Below are 15,642 nucleotides of genomic sequence, written 5' to 3' on the forward strand. Positions count from 1 at the left end.
TGTCATTCTACTAAATAAAAGTACTGCAATGTGATTTTAAGTTTCCTAGAGGTAATTTTCTTCCTCTTTTGTATAGTATTTGTATCTAGTACTGTCATCAATGTAACTAGTACACGAGGTAATATTTATGAATGTGATATTTAAAATAAAAAGATTTATAAATGTGCAAGTTACTATTCTTGTTCTTGTATTAGAATTACTTTCATAGAAATATGCTAGTTTGGATAAGCCTTCATAAGAGAAATGAGCAGTTTAAATATGGTCTATCACATCATATTCAGCTCTCAATCAATTGGTATAGTGAATAACTACCCTCCAAACAAGAAAATATGAATAAAGAAATTGAAACAAGTATGTCATAGAAGCAATTAAACTATGCTGACATTTTTTTTAAAAATTATAAAAACATACATGTTCAATTGCTTGTTGCTATTAAGTTGGTCAATGAGAATTCTTTCAAACTGTCAAAAAAATAAAAGAGAAACAAGCAATAACTTGGAATAAGGTAGACTGTTCCCATTCTAACACAAAGAAGCTTCATGACTATTGGTGAGCCATTTTACTTGGCCCAATTTCCTTGTTGTAGCCTGAAGGGTTTGGACAGAGTATGTCTAAAGCTTTTACTAGATTGAAAACCAAGGATTTTCTTACTTGAATGCATAGAATATTCTTGCTCATTTAGTCTGCTTGTGTTTTGATAAAAGAGTAAAACCATTTTCTGTGATCGGAGTCCAAAGATAGACCCTAGCAGTTGAGTTGCTTCGCTTGTAAACCATCTTATGATGCCTTTTTAGTGCCTTTGGCTGAAAGAGTTGGCTGATGATGTCTATGTACCTCGTAGATTTCCGAACCTGCCTTTATTGTGAGTAAGCGGCATCTGACTTCCTTCCTTGTAACCCTCTGCTGCAGACAGATGAGCCATTCACTTGCCAGCTGCAGTCTTCCCTGTCCCCCCCCCCCTTTTTTTTTTATCAGTCAGTGCCTCTTGTCTGAGCCATGATATGCTTCCAAAGTCCAGGGAGCTGAGGATTTTGCCATGTATTCAATCTTCCATTTGGGCTTCACTGGACTGTATGAGGCCACTGAAGGTAGTTAAAAGAAGAGGCAAAAACTTTAATTTGGTAATTTAGTATTATGAACAGGAAGCAAGAATGCTTTCTTTTATTTATTTTTTTTCCATTTATTTTTATTAGTTGGAGGCTAATTACTTTACAATATTGTAGTGGGTTTTGTCATACATTGACATGAATCAGCCATGGATTTGCATGTATTCCCCATCCCGATCCCCCCTCCCACCTCCCTCTCCACCCGATCCCTCTGGGTCTTCCCAGTGCACCAGGCCCGAGCACTTGTCTCATGCATCCAACCTGGGCTGGTGATCTGTTTCACTCCAATGTTCATCACAGCACTGTTTATAATAGCCAGGACATGGAAGCAACCTAGATGCCTATCAGCAGATGAATGGATAAGGAAGCTGTGGGACATATACACCATGGAATATTACTCAGCCATTAAAAAGAATTCATTTGAATCAGTTCTAATGAGATGGATGAAACTGAGCCCATTATACAGAGTGAAGAACGCTTTCTTTTAAAAAAGACAGGATAATCTTATTAGGTTTCAACAATGTCCATGAAAATTTTATAGATATCGAGATTTCAATAGTAAGTTCTTAATGGATAGTATCATTGTTTTAAAGTTCTTTTACTTAACTCTTGCTATATTTTATGCAATAAATGTGATATATGATATTTACCTTGAAAAAATTTGAAAGCTACTGCCAAACTGTCCACTAAAATTTGAACTACTCTTACCACAAGTGAGTGTATTTGTGCCTTGCCAATAATGAATGTCATGAATCTTTGAAATTCTGACAATCTGATAAATAGATAGTACCATGAAAAAATAGTATCTTGTTTTAACTGTACTGTCTTCATAATTAGTGAGATTCGGTGATTTTTTTCATATACTATTACCCACTTTTACTTATTTTGTTTACATTGCTTATTTATAATTTTTGCCTCTTCCTCTACTGGGTTGTTATAACAAATGTAGTTTTACTGTGCATTTAGTGTCTAGAATTATTCTAAATACTAAGACTACATCATTCAATAAATGAATTATGGCTTATTCAGAACAAGATGTTCTCATGGAACTAGGGGGAAGAGAAAATTAAATAAGAAAAAATTTCAGGGAATGTACAAAAATTTAAAAAATCAAGGGATATGATCAGTATAAACTGGCAGGTTACTTTGAGCTGAGTACAAAATAAAACATGAGGTTAAAAAATTGCTGGAGATGGGGTAGTAAAATATCTGCGCTCAGATGATGAGGACAAAAACAAGAGACTGGGATGCTGGATATCCACATTCAGAGATATTAGAAACATTTGTGAATACACGGTTAAATGTGTGAACATGAAAGTCGCTGAGTTACAGGAAATATCACTGGATAGAGGAGGTTGAGAAAATGTGAGGATATGATATTGGGTCATTTACATGGGTACCAAAATCCCTAAACTTGGAGACAGGAGTGGAGGTACAGAAGAGGCGGGGGCTAAATTCATCCATGAAATAGAGAGATGGGGGACTGACATGATGTGACATTTGTCTTTTGTGGGGTTTTTGTCATTTATTTATTTCCGCACCAGGTCTTCATTGTTGTGCACAGGCTTTCTCTAGTTAGGACGAGCATGGGCTCCACCCTAGTCGCGGTGCCTGGGCTTCTCATCGCAGTGGCTTCTCCTGCGAAGCCGGAGCTCTAGGCTTGTGGGCTTCAGTCGTTGTGGGGCAGGAGCTTAGCTGTCCAGGGGCATGTGGAATCTTCTGAGTCAGGGATCAAACCTGTGTCCCCTTCACTGGCAGGCAGACCCTTAACCACTGGACCACCAGGGAAGAAGTCCTGATACATGTTTTATTTCATTGATTTCTATTTCTTACTTTTAATGTATATTTTATTATAATAATATTAAAATCAAAGCATAAGACCAAATCTCCCATAATTCTTTCACTTTATCAGAGGATGTTGATAAAGTGAAAGAATTTTACGATTGATCCCTGTAGCAGCTTTGATTGAGCCCTGTAGCAGGTTTTTATCTGTGTATTCCAGCCTAGCCAGGTGCTCCATTTGCTTGGCTTACTCACTCTTCATGGAAACGTGGCAGGACTTGCTATCAGCGTGAGTGTCTGCTCTTAACCTGGCAGCCAGATGAAGCAAGTCCTCAACTGAACACGTCTCATTGTGCTGATTGACTTCCTATCCCAACGTGCTGACCTCTCCCATATCACTAAAATCTGGAACAACCACTAGTGATGATGGCTGTAAAACAGGACAGCATCTTTTATGTTTCAAAACCATTTCACTGTGGACACCCAAGTTATTAATTTTCTATTTCTTTCAGAGTTGATAGTTTGATTATATTTGATTATTTTCTTTACTCCATCCAGATCTTCCTTCAGTCCCAGTTATATTTTCAAATTACTTGGCAAGTCTGTTCTTTCTGTTCTCTGGGACTAATGAGTCTTTATTCTAGCTTGTGAGTGCAGTCCTTTTCAGATTGTCTTGAACATCTGCTGGTTGTTTCTGGACAGGGAATTATGGGGAGAGCGGAATGGATGCTTTCAAAGAGCTGGCCGCCCAGGAAGGCCTCTGCATCGCCCACTCAGACAAAATCTACAGCAACGCTGGGGAGAAGAGCTTTGACCGACTCCTGCGCAAGCTCCGAGAACGGCTTCCCAAGGCCAGAGTGGTGGTGTGCTTCTGCGAAGGGATGACCGTCCGGGGCCTCCTGAGCGCCATGCGGCGCCTTGGCGTCATGGGCGAGTTCTCACTCATCGGAAGGTAAATTTCTATCTCTTTCTCCCTCTCTTTCTCTCTCTCTGTCACACACACACTTTGGCACACATGTACTTGCGCTCATTAAACTGGACTCCCTGACTCCAAAACAATGAGATGTGCTTTGGTCCCGAATCTCACTGAGAGTGGGGCGATTGCCATTTTCATGATAAAGAAGAGCAGAGCAGTGGATGACAAGATATTGAGATTGTTTCAGAAGAAAGCGGGAAATTGTTGCTAGAATGTTTTGTCCTGATGAATTGTTCTTTCCTTTTGCTTCTGGGCTTCTACCTCTCCTCCTCCCCAAACCACAGAAATGCTTTTGTCTTGTATTCCTAAGCATAGATAACTTAATGAGGTCTTGGTGGATGAAGGGTAGTAGTGAAGATGGAAATATATATTCAGATCTTAAATGTAAAAGACTAGCTGAATGCAGGTGTGGACATGCAGCCAAACTCTGGTTCTTGGTCATATAATCCCTTATGTTTATGGGATGGCAAATAGTGATGCTGTCTGCATGTAATTCCTGGAATTGCAGGTGGTGGGTTCCTAAGTCTGTATTCTTTCTATACCATGTGTGGGAATAGATTTTCAGTATCATCATATTTTTCATAGGTTCTTTGACCTAACAGGTATGTTGTTTAATTTGCCTTCTTCTAATATGAATACATGACAGAACTGATGAATTTTTCCAAGGAACCTACCAAATGTACCAGAATGAAAGCTCCCACTGATCTCTGACTCTGTCCCACTCATTTTTTTCCAGATCTCTTTTTCTCCTCCATCTTCTCTTCTGGCTAGAGTACAATCTTTTCTCACTGCCAAAGTGCCTTCACCACTGGTCCCCTTCTCTAGGAAAGTGGGCAGCAGTGGTGTGGACACTCCCCCAGGACCTTTCCCTTCTGACCTGCCCTTGTGATCATGACTGAAATGCTAGTAAAACCAACCTCATTATGATCTGGAGCTAGACGCACAGAGTCAATCAAAGACTTTTGAGTAGAAGGTAGGACAGAAATACAATTAAATGAATAAAGAAACAAAGAAATGATCTCTAGGCATGAAGAACTATGAAGTCAAGGTCAAAGTATAACTCAAGATTAAAAAAAATGATTGAATTTGGGTGAAATTGGCACACTGCCACAGAGTGTCTTTTTGGCTTTTTTGACATGATGCAGTTGTGTTAAGCTATTTAAGAAGGCATCTCTAAAGAAGGAGTGTTTAAAGAAGGAATGTTACTTCCTTTATGAGTGAAAAAGAATGTAAGCAGCATTGCTGAAATGTTACATGGAATAACATTCTTAATATATGTACCAGGGCAGATGGCACATAGATATTTAATTTTTTAATTGATTTTTTTGAATTGATTTTTAAAGTGACTGCTTTTATGAAGGGTGCTGGTTTTTCTAGAAAATTCTCATGTTTACCATTTTCAAAAGAAAAGTCTGTTTTGCTGGATTCATTTGTTTAATATCTCCAAAGAGAAGCTCACTACCTGGATTCTGGAGATCTTGAACAGAATGTAGCAAATATGTGAGCTTTGGCGGGGTATAAAGACTACTTGGTTATGAAATGTGTTTATACAAAATTCTGTAGTGAGTAATTGGAGTGTTAAGAGTTCATTCCCTTATCTTATCTCTGTGGGTCTTGCTTACCTGCTAATAATGGAACTGAGTCCATATAGGTATTTCTGAGTCTCACATGTGCTTCCTCCTGATGACGTCAGCTACCTGGGATATCTCCTTCTTTTACTCCTCTCTTTCTCTGCCTCACCTCTTCTGGGTTCTACTGATGTATCCTAAATATACTGTGATCACAATGAGCACCTGTGCTTCTAAGGATCCTTCCCTGTACAATAGTCACTGCCAGTAAAGCTTGGAACCCTGGAGATGTCAAAGCTACGACACACAGCGCTTTCTGATTTTCTGGGCTGTATACCGTGAGGGTCTATCAGAGTGGCTTTTACTCTGATATATTAGAGCATTTGATGGAAAACAGCCTTTTTCCACTCTGTTCACAGCTCTCTCCCTTCCTTGGGAGAGATATGAATCTAGATATGAGTCCAGAGGGAGCTGAGCTGGCAATAAAGACAAGAAATAACACTATGGCGTACTTAATTAGCCTTTCCTTCAGAAGCTTGATTCTCCCAATTCCTGTATGATGAATTCCAACCCAAACACTCCCCTGTTCCTCATGCCAATGACATTTGATGAGCTTGGTTCCCTAATTTCGGCAGACATGTCCAGAAGTGACCAAGTTGCAACTTCTAGCTACATTTGTAATGCTGTCAGATGTATCTCCTCCCCATATAAGGGGCTTTAATTTACCAAATGATAAACTCCTTTGAGGTCAGGAGCCACCATTTAGTTTCTTTCACAATACATGGTTTAATTCTGGATGCTTCTGATTTCAGAGAAGACATTGTGTAGATGGTGATGGACCTCTTTTCATAGAGATGAAGAGAAGTAAATAATGCTGTATACTGTAGCAAGATACATTTAGTTAAGAAAAAAATAATAGAAATTCCTGAATGGAGATTTATATTCCTTTGCCTCCATTGACTCCTCTTTTCTCTTACACTTCACATCCAACACAGAAAGAAACATTGTGCTACAGTCAAAACATATCCAGACTTTGACGACTTAATACCATTCTTTCTATTACCATCCTAGTCGAAGCCAACATCATCTCTCCCTTGGGTTTTTGTAAAAACCTATTACTTGATCCTTGCCCCTTCCCACATCTATTCTTAAGGCAAAGGGGTCTTTTAAAAATTTAAGTCAGAAAAAAAAATTTAAGTCAGGTAATGTCTTTTAATCTTACATGCTCAATGCCTGAAAATGGCTTTTAATTTTTCTCATAACAAAGTCCTAGCAATGGTCTTCAAAGTCTACATTCTGTCACCGGGACTGAGTTCTTTGTAATGGAATAATAAACCATCATGACAAATAGAATTTTAGAAAGTTCTCAGAGACCTTAAAAATCCTGTATTTAATGAATATATGTGTGGAAAAATAAAACAAAATATGAGCTAAGAGTTCTAGTTCAGCCACAGAGTAATCATGTGATTTTAAGTCACTTTCTGTCTCTGACTGTCTTTTTTCCTTATAAAAATTAATGACTTGGCTCCAGATCATCTTTAAATATTTTTCCAGTTCTGAAATTTATGGTCTTAATTTATGGTCAAATTTATGGTCTTAATATATAATATTAAGACTATATGACTGAACTATGTTCAAAAAGAATGTATTTATAGATTCATTTTTTCTCAAGTTATTCATGAATTTAGATTAATAAATGTACACTTTTTGCCAGTCACCTTGTAAAAACCTGGAGAATTTATTGAATAGAACTGCTTAGAATTAGTGTCTTAATTTGTGGTCATGGAATGTAGCCAGCACATCCACGTAAAAATCAAACCTTTGACTTTGGACAAATTGGATTAATATTCTTATCAAGTAAGTTAACTAACCATAGCCAAGTTAATCATCACACAAAAGAATCATTCTTTCTTGGTTCTTAAAACTACCTCCTTCAAGATGCTTCTTAGCCAGTAAAAGTGTCTGCCTACAAAGTGGGAGACCCAGGTTCGACCCCTGGGTTGGGAAGATCCCCTGGAGAAGGAAATGGCAACCCAATCAGTATTCTTGCCTGGAAAATCCCATGAACGGAGGAGCCTGGTAGGCTTCAGTCCATGGGGTCGCAAAGAGTCGGACACGACTGAGCGACTTCACTTTCACTTTTCACTTTCATATCTATAATTATATTTTAATTGTTATGGTGATGATGATAATGGTGAGTTATCACCATTTGTTTAGGACTCACTGTATGCCAGGTGCTGTTCTAAGCACTTTGTATGTGCTCAACGCTCAGTTGCTCAGTCATGTCCGACTCTTTGCAACCCCATGAACTGCAGCACGCCAGGCTTCCCTGTCCATCACCAACTCCTGGAGTCCACCCAAGCCCATGTCCATCAAGTCAGTGATGCTATCCAACCATCTCATCCTCTGTCGTCCCCTTCTCCTGCCCTCAATCTTTCCCAGCATTAGGGTCTTTTCCAATGAGTCAGCTCTGTGCATCAGGTGGCCAAAGTATTGGAGTTTCAGCTTCAACATCAGTCCTTCCAATGAACACCCAGGACTGATCTCCTTTAGGACGGACTGGTTGGATCTCCTTGCAGTCCAAGGGACTCTCAAGAGTCTTCTCCAACACCACAGTTCAAAAGCATCAATTCTTCCCCACTCAGCTTTCTTTATAGTCCAACTCTTGCATCCATACATGACCACTGGAAAAACCATAGCCTTGACTAGACGGATCTTTGTTGGCAAAGTAATGTCTCTGCTTTTTAATATGCTGTCTAGATTGGTCATAACTTTCCTTCCAAGGAGTAAGTGTCTTTTAATTTCATGGCTGCGATCACCATCTTCAGTGATTTTGGAGCCCCCTAAAATAAAGTCTGTCACTGTTTTCACTGTTTCCCATTCTATTTCCCATGAAGTGATGGGACTGGATGCCATGGATACCATGATCTTAGTTTTCTGAATGTTGAGCTTTTAGCCAACTTTTTCACTCTCCTCTTTCACTTTCATCAAGAGGCTCTTTAGTTCTTCTTCCCTTTCTGCCATAAGGATGGTGTCATCTGCATATCTGAGGTTATTGATATTTCTACCGAAATCTTGATTCCAGCTTGTGCTTCCTCCAGCCCAGCGTTTCTCATGATGTACTCTGCATAGAAGTTAAATAAGCAGGGTGACAATATACAGCCTTAAGGTACTCCTTTTCCTATTTTGAAGCAGTCTGTTATTCCTTGTCCAGTTCTAACTGTTGCTTCCTGACCTGCATACAGGTTTCTCAAGAGGCAGTCAGGTGGTCTGGTATTACCATCTATTTCAGAATTTTCCACAGTTTATTGTGATTCACACAGTCAAAGGCTTTGGCATAGCCAATAAAGCAGAAATAGATGTATTTCCAGAACTCTCTTGCTTTTTTGATGATCCAGAAGATGTTGGCAATTTGATCTCTGGTTCCTCTGCCTTTTCTAAAACCAGCTTGAACATCTGGAAGTTCACGGTTCACATATTGCTGAAGCCTGGCTTGGAGCATTTTAAGCATTACTTTACTAGCATGTGAAATGAGTGCAATTGTGCAGTAGTTTGAGTATTCTTTGGCATTGCCTTTCTTTGGGATTGGAATGAAAACTGACCTTTTCCAGTCCTGTGGCTACTGCTGAATTTTCCAAATTTTCTGCAATATTGAGTGCAGCACTTTCACAGCGTCATCTTTCAGGATTTGAAATAGCTCAACTGGTATTCCATCACCTCCACTAACTTTGTTTGTAGTCATGCTTCCTATTAGCTTTTAGTTTTTGTTTTTTCAGTTTGTTCTCTTTTAGAGATTTATTTCATTGTTTAGAGCCACCTTATTTGGGAAAATAAACTGAGGTATATCTGATAAATTATTTTACATTTCTAATTATTTGAATCCTTTTTATTTCCTTCTTAGTGTTAAATGTTTTACATGATATTTCAAAAGGGGGGCACTTATTTTCAAGCTCATTATCTTTAACATGAGACTCCACAATATAATTCTGTATTTGCATACCAGTCTTTATCTATGGAACTTGTTATTGTTTAGTCACTAAAAAATGGCACAAAAAGAGTCAGACATGACTTAGTGACTAAAACACTAAAACAAAGTCTCTAAATTGTGTTTGACTCTTTTGTGACCCCATGGACTATAGTCTGCCAGGCTCCTCTGTCAATGGGATTTGCGAGGTAAGAATATTAGAGTGGGTTATCATTTCTTTCTCCAGGGGATCTTCCCAACCCAGGGATCAAACCCACGTCTCCTGCATTGGTGGTGGATTCTTTACCACTGAACCAACAGGGAAGCCCATCTGTGGAATTATACCTTTGTAAAACCTGATTTGGAATAAGTAGGTAATAATTCTTTGAAATCCTCTGTTATAATTATTAAAATTCTAAAAATTAAGCAAACATTTGTTCTAATTCCTATATTGTTCTTTTATTTGAAGAAAGTGAAAATAAGCATGGTTTATTTGTGTAAATACATAAAAATAGCTGCCATTTATTGAGGATTTGGTATGTACTAAGCTAATAATATATGATATCTCCAGTCTTAACAACCTGAAAGGTTGATTTGCAAGATAAAGAAGTTAAACAATTACCCCAGTTACTAAATTAATAAGTTGTTGCTGTTCCATAGCTAATTCATGTCCGACTCTTAGCAGCCCAGTGGACTGCAGTGAGCCAGGCTTCCCTGTCCTTCACTGTCTCTTGGCATTTGCTCAGACTCAGACTCATGTTCATTGAGTTGGTGATGCCATTCAACCATCTAATTCTTTGTTACTCCCTACTCCTCCTGCCCTGAATCTTTTCCAGCATCAGGGGCTTTTCCAAAGAGTCAGTTCTTTGCATCAAGTGACCAAAAGACTGGAGCTTCAGCTTCAGCATCAGACATTCCAACGAATATTCAGAGTTGATTTCCTTCACTATTGACTGGTTTGATCTCTTTGCTGTCTAAGGGACTCTCAAGAGTCTTCAAAACCAGACTTTTGAAAGCATCAATTCTTTGGCACTGAGCCTTCTTTATGGTCCAACTTTCACACCTGTACATGACTACTGGAAAAACCGTATCTTTGACCATATGGACCTTTGTTTGCAAAGTGATGTCTCTGCTTTTTAATACACTGTCTAGGTTGGTCACAGCTTTTCTTCCATGGAGCAAGCCTCTTTTAACTTCATGGCTAAAGACAACATCTGCACTGATTTTGGAGCCCAAGAAAGTCTCTCACTGTTAGCATTGTTTCCCCATCTATTTGCCATGAAATGATGAGAGCGGATGCCTTGATCTTCATTTTTTGAATATTGAGTTTTAAGCCAGCTTTTTCACCCTTTTTAAAAAATTTCATCAAGAGGCGTTTTAGTTCCTCATTGCTTTAAAGAGGTATCATCTGTGTATTTGAGGTTGTTATTTCTCCTGGCACTCTTGATTCCAGCTTGTGAGTCATACAGCCCAGCATTTCGCATGATGTAATCTGCACAGAAGTTAAATAAGCAGGGTGACAATATACAGTCTTGTCATAGTTCTTACCTAATTTTGAACCAATCCATTGTTCCATGTTCAGTTCTAACTGTTGCTTCTTGTCCTGCCTACAGGTTTCTCAAGATACAGTTAAGGTGGTCTGGTATTCCCATCTCTTTAAGAATTTTCCACAGCTTGTGATCCACACAATCAAAGGCTTTAGCATAGTGAATGAAGTAAAAATAGATGTTTTCCTGGGTTCCTTTGATTTTTCTATGACCTAACTGATGTTGAAAATTTAATCTCTGGTTCGTCTGCCTTTTCTAAATCCAGCTTGTACATCTGGAAGTTCTCAGTTCACTTACTGCTAAGCCTTGCTTGAAGGATTTTGAGTATTACCTTGTTAGCATGTGAAATAAATGTAATTGTATGGTAATCTGGACATTCTTTGGTATTGCCCTTCTTTGGGATTGGAATGAAAACTGACCTTTTCCAGTCCTGTGACCACTGCTGAAAGAGTTTTCCATTTGCTGACATATTGAGTGCAGCACTTTCACAGCATCATCTTTAAGGATTTGAAATAGATCAACTGGAATTCCATCACCTCCACTAGTTTTGTTTATAGTAATGCTTTCTAAGGCCCACTTGACTTCACACTCCAAGATGTCCAGCTCTAGATAAGTGACCACAGCATTACGGTTGTCTGGGTCATTAAGATCTTTTTTTGTATAGTTCTTCTGTGTATTTTTGCCACATCTCTTCTGCTTCTGTTAGGTCCTTGACATTTCTGTCCTTTATTGTGCCCATCATTGCATGAAATATTCCTTGGTATCTCTAATTTTCTTGAAGCGATCTCTAGTCTTTCCCATTCTATTGCTTTCCTCTATTTCTTTGCTTTGTTCACTTAAGAAGGTTTTATTATCTCTCCTTGCTATTCTCTGGAACTCTGCATTCATTTGGGTGTATCTTTCCCTTTCTCCTTTGCCTTTCACTTTTCTTCTTTTTTCAGCTACTTGTAAGGCTTCCTTAGACAACCATTTTGCCTTCTTGCATTTCTTTTTCTTGGGGATTGTTTTGGTCACCACTTCCTATACAATGTTACGAATCTCCATCTACAGTTCTTCAGGCACTCTCTTTATCAGATCTAATCCCTTGAATCTATTCATCACCCCCACTGTATAATCATAACGGATTTGATTAGGTCATATCTGAATAATCTAAGCTGCGATTTTTGTGTTCTGGCAGAAGTTGAGCTCATGTCCACCATCTTGATCAGGCAAAATTCAAATTGCCTACTATACCCTAGCATCATATAGATATACAAATATCAAACTGTAACCTCTTCAATGATAGGAATCAGAAATAACTGAGTGACTAACACACACACACATAATGGTAGGAACCAGATTTTATATATATATTTTTTTCCTTATCATGCCAAGTACAATGTTTTGATATGTTCATTGTTTAGGAACTATGTCAGAAAGCTTGGAGTGTCATAGTGAAATAGGATAGCTTCGTGTTTAGTCCTGAGTTCTCTTTCGTATTCCAGGATCAGTAAGTTTTACCTAGTGTGGTAAGGGTTGATGTTCTTGAGTCAGCCTCTGTTTCTATAATTCATCTGTAAAGTTGGGTCTAATATTTGCTTACCTCTCAGGTTGTTGTATTTGTCTATTCACAAAATGCTTATTTGTTTTATACCAAAACTAAATGTCAGTATTATGTCTGTCAGAGACACAGTCTTTACTGAGATTGAAGAAGAGATTTCTGGCTTTCATTCTATTCCTAGTGTTGGCATGTTCCTTGGCATCTGCCCTGGCTTCCTCCTCTTGGGAAGCCCTTCTAGTAGATTCACATTCTACTTTTTTAGGAGTTTCTGTTTAGATATACTTAGGTATGACACATTTAATTATGTATTTCCTAGACCTTTCTAGTTAGTGGATTCTGACATCTTATTTCTACACTATAAGTAATAAGCATACAATAAAGATAATTAGGTCAATAACCTTCCATTTCATCCCTGCTCTCTATTATATCTTGATTAGTCAATTTATAGTATGTGGTCCTTACGTTTCAAGTGGCTCTTCCTTTCTTGGGTCTTCCCTGGTGGCTCAGATGGTAAAGAATCTGCCTATAATGTGGGAGAGCCTGGTTCAATCCCTGGCTTGGGAGGATGCCCTGAAGAAGGGAGTGCCTACGCATTCCAGTATTCTTGCCTGGAGAATTCCATGGGCAGAGGAACCTGGTGGGCTACAGTCTATGGGGTCACAAAGAGTTGCTCACACTGCGCAACTAACACACTCACACTTTCATCTTTCACTTCTTTTCCACATCCCTTTCTTATTGGTGTGTACTGTTTTGCCTGTCATCTCTCCTACCTTTGTAATCTTCTCATTCACTAGATCCACTTTCTCTTATCTGCCACTCAAGAGAACTCCTCCAAATCCCCAATCTAAAATCTTATCTGGAAAACACTAACACCACAATGTATGAGCTGAAAGCATAAGAAACAACCTTAGACGCATTCTTAAAATATGACTGGAATGGAGCAATTATTTATCTGGAAAGAAGCCTACAGCTCCATTTTAAGACAAAGGAAATATTTGTTTTTTACAGTGTATTTTTTTGGTCTTTTTTTCTAGAACCTAAACACATATTTAGAAGAGTGACCTCTATACCCTTGAAACATAAGATGATATACCATGGTATTATGTTCCACACACTTATGTTCTTAATGAAAAATGAGTTACTTTAGATCCCATCTTCCCATTATGAAAAAAAATGGGGAAATATCTAAAGTGTGCAGCCTTCAGGCAAAATTACAAAGCTTATGTGTTTTAAGTAAATGTGGATTTCCAGTGAAGTGTGACATCCCTCAAAATGGATTATAATCAGAAAGTGGCCAAAACAGATGAGCATCTTCTGACGTATAACGGTCATGACTTAAAGATTCATAAGCTCGCCTTCTTTAGGATCCCAAGGGCAGAAAATGATCACTAACCTGCTGACAGACTATCCTTTTCTTGAAACACTCCTTCTCCAAAGGAAGATTAATGGGAGCTTTGTGGAAGATTACACTGTTAGAAAAAGACCATGAGAAATGTGTGCTAAGGAAGGAGAAGAGATTTAGAGCACTGTGGAGAAAAAGCATCATTTGTAGGATTCTGACAGTTATTTTGAGCATAGACCTCAGCCATAGAAATGCTCAGGATTTCCACAAAACTGGGGGACAGTTAGTAATTATTAACTCTTCCTCTATATCAATGCTTATTTCTGTGTTTCAGATAACACACACCTGAAAACTGAAAGACTCTACTCTCATGGTCTCTATTTGCCTAGAATATATTAAAAATACTGAAGGAAAGGATTTCAAGTGCCTTTTGTATCATAAGACACTGGCTCAAATTTGAATGAATGAAAAAGGATGTCGTTATGGTTTACCCAAGTGTGTGTTTGAGGCTGATTGAAGACTACAGGGAATTTATCTTAATACGTTTTTGTAGTTTCCATGACAGTGAATTCTCAATCTGGCCGCACAGCAGACTCACTGGGGCCTCTTAAAAATATGGATTCTTGGATCTCACCCCACACCATTAGTAGAATTTCTTGGTGAAGGCCTTTGGGTCTTCCTTTTTTCAAAAGGACTCAAGATGAGTTACATTTCAGGACCACAACTATGTGATGCCTGCATCAGGGTTTTGCACTCAGGTGATGTTCACTATGAATGAATTGCTTACAAGATATATTTGAAAAGGAAGATGAAGTGAAAAATTTAATTCCACTGCCTATCAGTCCACCATTTCAGCTCCAGGTGGTTATTTATTTATATATTTATTTATTTTTAGATTGTATTTTGCTTTACCTTGAAATTTATTTACTTTCAAAAATTTCTTTTAAAAGTAGTGATACATCTGAAAGTAGTGTATAATAGTAGTGTTGGTAATAGTAGTAATAGCAATAGTAGAAATAATAGTAATAAATACTCTTTGCAACTCTGCTTATTTCCTGTGTTTCTGTCTCCTCCTGATGCCCATACTGGCCAACTGAACTGCCCCTGAAAACATTGCCATGTCCCAATTCTCAGATTAATCAATATGTGGGATAGGAAGCATGTAAACATGTGGCAGATTTAACCTCAGCCATCTCCAAGTCTGGGGTTGCCCATAGCAGACCAATGGACTACGATTGTTGAGTACAATTGAACCTTGAACAACATCGGTTTGAACTGCACAGGTTTACTTTTACATGGTTATTTTCCCAAGTATTAAATAATTACAAGTCCTGCATGGTTGATGGTTGACTGAATCTGAAGTTGGGGAGGAAACACAGATATGGAATACTGCTACAGATATATGTTATAAGTGGATTGACCTATGCATTGTTCAGGGGTCAACTGTAGTATTCTATGGCATGAATATGCTTCAACTTGCTTATCCATTCTCCTGTTGGTGGGCATTTGGGTTATTTTCAGGTTTGACTATAATGAATATAGCTCTATTCCCTCTTTATTCTTTTTGTCCTATTACTGTTATACACACTACATATATATATGTAAAAGAATCCAGTAAGACATTGTTATAATTATTAATTTATACAATTTGTATTATTAAGTAATCTGATAAAAGAAAGCAGAGTAAGTATATATTTATAAATTCATTATATTTACCATCCTATGTGCTGTTTCAGATTCTCTACATCTTTTTTTCCCTGTGGATAAAATTTTCCATCTGGTATAATTTCCTTGCTCTGATATAAATTTGCTACCAC

The 15,642-nt window shown here is 38.1% G+C and overlaps 1 protein-coding gene across 2 annotated transcripts in view; it reads left to right on the forward strand.

Moving 5' to 3' along the window:
* The window catches only part of GRM1 (glutamate metabotropic receptor 1), a 411,831-nt gene that overhangs the window by 138,382 nt on the left and 257,807 nt on the right, over positions 1 to 15,642 (forward strand). For both annotated transcript variants that reach the window (XM_043457395.1, XM_043457396.1), the window contains exon 3: positions 3,591 to 3,840. In XM_043457395.1, the coding sequence (XP_043313330.1) occupies positions 3,591 to 3,840 (250 nt within the window). The remainder of the gene's footprint in view (positions 1 to 3,590; positions 3,841 to 15,642) is intronic.

Source organism: Cervus canadensis, chromosome 33 (assembly GCF_019320065.1).
Source record: "Cervus canadensis isolate Bull #8, Minnesota chromosome 33, ASM1932006v1, whole genome shotgun sequence".
NCBI classification, from domain to species: domain Eukaryota; kingdom Metazoa; phylum Chordata; class Mammalia; order Artiodactyla; family Cervidae; genus Cervus; species Cervus canadensis.